The 7703-nt window shown below is 49.6% G+C and overlaps 2 protein-coding genes across 2 annotated transcripts; both read left to right on the top strand.

The window, feature by feature from the left end:
• The first annotated feature begins 875 nt into the window (after positions 1 to 875).
• pet117 (PET117 cytochrome c oxidase chaperone) lies at positions 876 to 2613 on the top strand. Its single transcript, XM_074665545.1, has 2 exons — positions 876 to 1086; positions 2464 to 2613. Exons 1-2 carry the CDS (start codon positions 991 to 993, stop codon positions 2611 to 2613), a joined length of 246 nt encoding a protein of 81 aa, XP_074521646.1. The 5' UTR covers positions 876 to 990.
• An 80-nt stretch (positions 2614 to 2693) lies between these two features.
• kat14 (lysine acetyltransferase 14) lies at positions 2694 to 7138 on the top strand. The gene is made up of 10 exons (XM_074665544.1): positions 2694 to 2952; positions 3845 to 3966; positions 4098 to 4219; positions 4302 to 4474; positions 4558 to 4995; positions 5070 to 5653; positions 5819 to 5952; positions 6033 to 6208; positions 6287 to 6477; positions 6758 to 7138. Exons 1-10 carry the CDS (start codon positions 2694 to 2696, stop codon positions 6929 to 6931), a joined length of 2373 nt encoding a protein of 790 aa, XP_074521645.1. The 3' UTR covers positions 6932 to 7138.
• The last annotated feature ends 565 nt before the right edge of the window (positions 7139 to 7703 follow it).

Raw genomic sequence — 7703 nt, 5'->3', positions numbered from 1 at the left:
CATTATTGTACAAAATCTCTTTTTTTGGATACATAACTCACTGGACAGGGGGTCAAATAAAAATACATTAACTTTAAAATAATAGTACCAAAAAGTATGGTAACTGTAAATATCACCTCTTTCAGTAGATTTTTTTCCAGTTTTATGTTGTGCTTGATATTTACATATTTTTTCTTTACTCAATTATTTTTTTCAATATTTACCAATTTTAATCTTTTTCACTTCATACTTTCTTGTTTGTTACTGTTACTCTGTAAATTCCCCACTGTGGGACAAATAAGCTGTCAATTGACCATAAAAGATTTCAAATCCAGGACAAAGTGGACAACATTATGTTTTCACTTTTTTCTAAATCAAACGTAAGTACAGAACTTGAGGAAATGCATTTAGTTGCGTTAAGTTACCGTGTACAAGATTAGCACTGCCTCATGCCTTGATTCTGGGAAAGACACAGTGGACCCAGGGAAGGCCAGTCTAGCTCTGAGGAAGATGAGTTACAAGGACATGGAGGGCCCCATTGACTGGGTTTGCCTTGGGCCCCCAAACCACTAAATACGCCCCTGCCTAGGAAACAACTTTAACCTTTTCGATTTTTAAACTGTAAACAAAGAAATAAAAAGGTAAAAACAAATTTTATTTCTGAAGCTATTCCCAAGAGGATAATGTAATTTGTCCAATGTGTTTTCACAAATGAATTCTTTCATTATTGTAATTATTATTATTATTATTATTATTATTAGTAGTAGTAGTAGTAGTAGTAGTAGTAGTAGTAGTGTGTGTGTGTGTGTGTGTGTGTGTGTGTGTGTGTGTGTGTGTGTGTGTGTGTGTGTGTGTGTGTATACCTGACTTGATCTGCTCATAAAGTGCCACAGGAGGGCGCTAATAGTCAGAGACTCCAGAACACCACCGAAGAAGCCGCATCATCCTCCTCATCAGTGTGAATGCTAACAGCAGCCTGTTAGCAGCTACAGGCTAGCTGCAGCTAACGGGATGTCTACAGCCTCTAAGGTGGTTCTGGGACTTTCTGTGGTTCTGACTCTGAGCACTGTGGCAGGTGTGCACCTCAAACAGACCTGGGACCGAGAGGTGAGTCCAGCCGAGCCGAGCCGGTCAAACGGAACCAGAGCTAATGTAAAGCTAACGGTATGCAGCGGAGGGAGGCAGTAAGGTTACCGGGACGGTGACGTCACAGAAGTTAAAGGGTTTGTTCTGAGGTTTAAAGGTCAAAATGAGAGGTAGGCTGTTAAACGGAGAAAGAGAGGGGCTCAGTGGTTTATTACATCAAACAGAGTAAACATTTAAACAGATCATCCGGGGGCTAAGAGCGAGGCTAACAACAGGAGAAAACACGAGTTGCCGGTACAGATTTTCAGAATAAAAGCCTAAGAAAGGCGCCTGTCAGCTGCTGTATCATTTTATAATCTGAAGTGCGACAAGTATCTCAGGGATTGTGGAATAAAAATAATTATAATAATAATTAAATCCTAACTGTGCATGATTAGTGTAAATAATGTGATTAAAACAGAGTAAAAACTTTAAAGTATTTGTGTTAATCTATGAGTTACTGAGTAAGACAATGAGGGATGATCAACACAGTCTGGTTACTTAGTGCTCCATGTTTACAATGTGTTTAGCCAAGAATTTGTTTTTTGCTTCAGTATTTATTTGACTTTTATCTTGTAATAATTATGACTTAAATAATTCATTCTCTGTCATGATCATGTGTAAGTGACATACAACACAGTCGTTTGTGATCACAGTGTGTCTCTAAATGAGCCTTAAATTGTGTTTTAAGTCAGTTTGTAACTTGGGATCAAAGTTATTACTTCAGGAAGAAGCTGCAGGAGCTTAAATACAGAGTACGTTTAGCACACTGGTTGATGGTGTTTATTTTAGATCTGGATCTAACAGTGACCACAGTCAGACAGGTGTTTTAAAATCTTAATCTGAGCCCTCACCTCATGAAATGTCCTTGACCTTGTTGCACTCAGTGTGGTCATGTATGTGACTACTTTTATTTTGAAGGCCAGTGTATTAAAGGGAGGAGTTCTGTGTCCTGTTGTGCGAGAACTTCATAAACAGCCTCTGAGGTTGTGTCATTCTGTGCTCCCCATATCATGAATCAGATGAACTCCAGAGTTCACTCGCTGAGAAAATCAAAACAATATTTCAGACACTCCTCACGCACTTACTCACCAGCCGCTGACGTACAACTAAGATGTAGTTCATGGACGGCTGGGAATTTACAGTTATAACTCTGTCTGTCCGTCAGGTTCAGTCTGTCAGCGTGAAGCAGAAAGAGACTGAAACTGTTTGATTTTTATCTATGTCACTGCTGACAGATGAACAGACCCCTCCTCTGACTCCGCCCCCTCAGACTGTGTCGTTCACACAGTGTCAGTATCTCGTCTGCAGCTTCTTGGCGCGTTAGTGTGTCCTCTCTTTTTGTGTGTTTTGCTGCAGCGTCTCCACGAGGGCGTGGTCAGGGATCTGGAGCGTCTGGAGAGGAAGAAGGAGAACCTGCGGCTGCTGGAGGAGCAGAGGACTCTAACGCAACAGCTGGAGGAGGAGAGACGTCGCAGAGAGGCAGAGCTCCGCCCACAGGACCACTGAGACAGGTAACCTGTTTCCGTTAGGCCTCTGACGGGTCGGGACTCTGTCTCCAGCTCAGCTGTGGTTGGCCCCGGCTCAGCATGGACAGCAGCAGCGAGCCTCTGGGTGGAGGAGAAGATGAGGCGGCGTGCACGTCAGCCTCAGAGGGTCTGGAGGAGGGTGAGGTAGAGGGGGAGACCCTGCTGATCGTGGAGTCTGAGGACCAGGGCTCTGTGGATCTGTCACATGACCAGAGCGGAGACTCTTTGACCAGTGACGTGGGCGAGGAGGCGGACGGGGGCTGGGCCTGCGAGGACATGAGCTTCTACTGTGACCGCTGCCACAAGTGGGTCCCTGCAGGTGAGACAGCCAATCACAGAGCTCTGTTACATAGCTGGTGTGTCCTTCATTCACAGGGCTGGGTTGAAGTCAGTGTGTGGTTCACATGTCAGTGTGTAGTTCAGATGAAGTCAGTGTATGTTTGGTATAGATGAAGTCAGTGTGTGTTTGATGTAGATGAAGTCAGTGTGTGATTGGTTTAGTGAGTCAGTGTGTGTTTGGTTCAGATGAAGTCAGTGTGTTTGGTTTGGATGAAGTCAGTGTATGTTTGGTTCAGATGAAATTAGTGTGTGATTGGTACAGATAAAATTAGTGTGTGTTTTGATCGGATGAAGCCAGTGTGTGATATGTTCAGATTAGGTTAGTGCGTTTGGTATAGATGAAGCCAGTGTGTGTTTGGTTCAGATGAAGTCAGTGTATGCTTGGTTCAGATGAAGTCAGTGTGTGGTTCACATGTCAGTGTGTATAGTTCAAATGAAGTCAGCGTATGTTTGGTCCAGATGAAGTTAGGGTATGTTTGGTTCAGATGAAGTCAGTATGTGTTTGGTATTGATGAAGTCAGTGTATGTTTGGTTCAGATGAAATTAGTGTGTGATTGGTTCAGATAAAATTAGTGTATGTTTTGATCGGATGAAGCCAGTGTGTGATATGTTCAGATTAGGTTAGTGCGTTTGGTATAGATGAAGCCAGTGTGTGTTTGGTTCAGATGAAGTCAGTGTTTGCTTGGTTCAGATGAAGTCAGTGTGTGGTTCACATGTCAGTGTGTATAGTTCAAATGAAGTCAGCGTATGTTTGGTCCAGATGAAGTTAGGGTATGTTTGGTTCAGATGAAGTCAGTATGTGTTTGGTATTGATGAAGTCACTGTGTGTTTGGTTCAGATGAAGTCAGTGTGTGTTTGGTTCTCGTTTTCAGCCCAGCTCCGGGGGGAGCAGCCCAGTTACCTGAAAGGTGATAACTTCTTCAAGTTCGTCTGCTGTGAGTGCTCTGAGGACGGCAAGGAGAGCTTTGAGAGGATGAGACTCACCTGGCAGCAGGTAACAGCCCTCAGACTGTCACCTGGGCGGTTTTCAAACAGCTGTTCCTCTGAGGGGACGTGAGGTCAGACTTTTGAGGTCCTCTCTGCTGACAAACAGCTCCCTCACTAACGCCTCTCTGCTGCCCCCAGGTGGTGATGTTGGCCATGTACAACCTGTCTCTGGAGGGGACGGGTCGTCAGGGTTACTTCAGGTGGAAAGAAGACATCTGTGCGTTCATTGGTCGACACTGGAACTTCCTGCTGGGAACGAGGTCGCTTCATTTGTCTGAGTCACATGACCCTGACCCTCATGTTTACCTGTCTGTGTTGAGTCACCTGTCTGTCTCTCTGCAGGAAGAAGACGTCGACCTGGTGGAGCACAGTGGCGGGTTGTCTCTCTGTCGGCAGTCCCACCTTCTTCCGGTCCGGAGCTCAGGAGTTTGGAGAGCCTGGCTGGTGGAAGCTGGTCCAGAACCGACCTCCGACCCTTAGACCTGAGTCTGACAAGTCCAGCACCAAGACCAAAGGTGAGCTCCTCCTCCCCTTCCAGGTGAGGTCTGAGGTCCCCAGCTGAACCCTGACCCTGAACTGGTCTTTCTCTCTCCTGTAGTCTCCAAACCGTCAGTGGACCCGATCATCACCGTAGAGGGTCTGCGGAAACGTGGCGCCCGGAACCCCGTGGAGAGCGCGATGCAGCTGAAGGAGAAACGCTCCCGCACGCAGGAGGCCAAAGACATCCGGCGTGCTCAGAAGGAGGCGGTGGGAGGTTACACCGACCGCAGCGCTTCATCCACGCCAGTCAAACTGGGAGGGGCCCGTGGAGGCGGCGGGGCTGGACGCCGACCTGACCTGGTCCTGGAGAAAGGTGAGGTCATCGACTTCTCCTCCCTCAGCTCATCAGACCGCACGCCGCTCACCAGCCCGTCTCCATCACCTTCACCTGACTTCTCTGCCCCGGGGACGCCGGCCTCTCACTCCGCCACGCCCAGTCTGCTGTCAGAAGCAGACCTCATCCCTGACGCCATGCCGCCACAGGCGCTGTTCCACGGTGAGAGAACAACCATGTGAGTTTTCCTTCGTTCACTGTGAGCCGTTTTAACTTCCTGTCACTCTGACCTCCAGACGACGAGGAGATGGAGACGGAGGGCATGATTGACCCTGGGATGGAGTACCTTCCCCCTCCCAGCGCCAACCTGGTCGCCCGAAAGAAGCTCCGCCAAGCTCAGCACCGCATCAAATGTGAGGCTGAGAGCGAGGACGACGAAGGCCGGGAGCGAGAAGAAGACTTCGAGGAGCCGCCTGGACGCGGCGAGGGTCCGTCCGTCTCTGCGGGCGGAGCTGGAGGACCCGAGAGAAGAAGAATAACTCATGCTGACAAATCAGACGGAGGGGGCGGAGCTACTCAGGCGCCTCGCTTCACCTTTCTCAGCTTGTACGAGGAGAGAATGCTGCTGCGGCGGCTGGACGCGTGCCCACTCGCCCTCGCCGTCACGCCGCAGGCCAAACGGCTCCACAGGAAGCTGCTTGTCCGCCAGGCCAAGAGGCAGAGAGGGCTCCCCCTGCTGGACATCGACCGCGCGGTCAGCGCCACCCTCAGCCTGGTGGGCGGGATCTATGGCGCCCAGGAGGCGGCATCACAGACGAGGGGAACTCTGGGAAAATACGGCACCAACAGCCAGGAGCTGCGGATCCTGGATCGCTTCCAGGTAACATTCAGTCCCCGTCGTGGTCTGAGGTCTGTGGGGGTTTGGAGCCTTAAAGAACCGGACTCTGAGCTGTGTGTGTGTGTGTGTGTGTGTGTGTGTGTGTGTGTGTGTGTGTGTGTGTGTGTGTGTGTGTGTGTGTGTGTGTGTGTGTGTGCGCGCGCGCAGACTAACGCCTCCAGCAGGCGCAGCGTCCAGCAGCTCTCCGTGTCCTTCGCTCACCGTCTGATGGGAGCAGAGATCAGCTCAGACCAGAGCATTAAGAGTCCGTACACGTCCCGGATCCTCAAACCCTTCATCAGGTAAACCTAGTCCCAAGATCTGAGACCTGAGACCACGAGCCTCAGTACTTCTTGAATTAACTGTTTCTCTTTCTGATCAGGAGGGACTACGAGAGCCGTCCCCTGAAGATGAGGCTGTTGTCAGAGATCCGGGCCCACCCTCACAGGAAGGATCCTGATTGGCTCCCTGAGCCCAACGCCTCCATCGATTACTGCTACGTGCGTCCCAACCACATCCCCTCGGTCAACGCCATGTGTCACGACAGCTTCTGGCCCGGTAAGACCCGTTCCTCTGCTGACCCAGGACCATGCTAACATGTCTCTATGACCTCTAACCCCGCCCCTCTCTCTGTAGGCGTGGACCTGTCCGAGTGCCTGCAGTACCCGGACTTCAGCGTGGTGGCGCTGTACAAGAAGGTGGTGGTTGGGTTTGGATTCATGGTCCCGGATGTGAAGTACAACGAGGCGTACATCTCCTTCCTGCTGGTCCATCCAGAGTGGAGGAGGGCGGGGATCGGGACCTTCATGATCTACCACCTGATCCAGGTGAGGACAGACTTGGCCTGAACTCTGGATCCAGGTTCAGGGTTTGTTTTCTAAACCAGTGAGAGGAGGAAGTGATGCCGACAAACGTCCAATCAGAGAAGAGAGGGCCTCTTAAAGAGACAGGAGCTTATTTCAGAGAGGGTAAACTTTAGAGAAAACTACAGACAGTCAGCAGCTGGTCCAGGTCTAGGTCCAGGTCCAGGTAGTCCATGTAAAGTGTCCTCAGAGGAATAACCTCTCCTCTCTCCTCTCCTCTCCTCTCCTCTCTCCTCGGTCTCAGACGTGTATGGGTAAGGACGTGACGCTGCACGTGTCAGCGAGTAACCCGGCCATGCTGCTGTACCAGAAGTTTGGGTTCAAAGCCGAGGAGTACATCCTGGACTTCTACGATAAGTACTACCCTGTGGACAGCACAGAGTGCAGACATGCCTTCTTTCTCAGACTCAGACGCTGAGTCCACCACAGTCCATCTGCAGGACCTACCTTTGAAACTGAGGAGGCACGGCACCCAGTCTGCTGCAGGACTTCGAGGCACCTGGGCAGCTCAGAAAAACCGACTTCTGAGACCTGGGTCCATGGATCTTTACTTGGTTCTCTTCATTCTTTGTTTTCATCGTCTGTGTCAACTGAATGTTTCTGAAAATAAAAACAATTACATCTCACCCAGAGTTCAGTCACATTTATTTCAGCAGACCGCCCAGCAGGGGGGCGCTCTGGCTCCTACAGGCAGAGGAAGAGGTTCAGAGATCAGGAGCTGTGCTATGAGCTGTAAACAGTTCAATTCTCAGACACATGGTTCCTGTCACTGTCACTTCTTGGTCACTGACCAATCAGATTGGAGAAGGGGCGGGACTTCTGATCCCAGCTTTGTCAACAACAAATGTCACACTAATACAAATCCAAGATCCAAAGCCGGTTTATGGTGTGCCATTGAGCAAACACTCCACAACTTGTGCCAGCCCTTCAGTGACTCCTGGAAACCCCTTAGCTCGTGCCCATCCTTAGGTGACTCATGCCCCTGAACGATTGGTACGAGTCCCTTTGGCAGTGCCATGAGTCACTGAGCAATTGGCAGAAGTCACTGAGCAAGTTGCATTTTTGGCAAATTCATACGACTGATGAGTGTATTCTCCCACTCCCTTTCTGGTACCTGAACTCAAACTCTTTCCCTGTAAATCTTTCCCACTTGTTGTTACACGTTACAGCTGCTGAAAGAGACTCTGGAT

The sequence above is a fragment of the Halichoeres trimaculatus genome, unplaced genomic scaffold (assembly GCF_033239565.1).
Source record: "Halichoeres trimaculatus isolate MK-OKI-2021-1 unplaced genomic scaffold, fHalTri1.1 fHalTri1_scaffold_2, whole genome shotgun sequence".
Taxonomy (NCBI): Eukaryota; Metazoa; Chordata; class Actinopteri; order Labriformes; family Labridae; genus Halichoeres; species Halichoeres trimaculatus.
The sequence above is the reverse complement of the archived record's forward strand: the minus strand, read 5'-3'. Positions and strand labels throughout refer to the sequence as shown.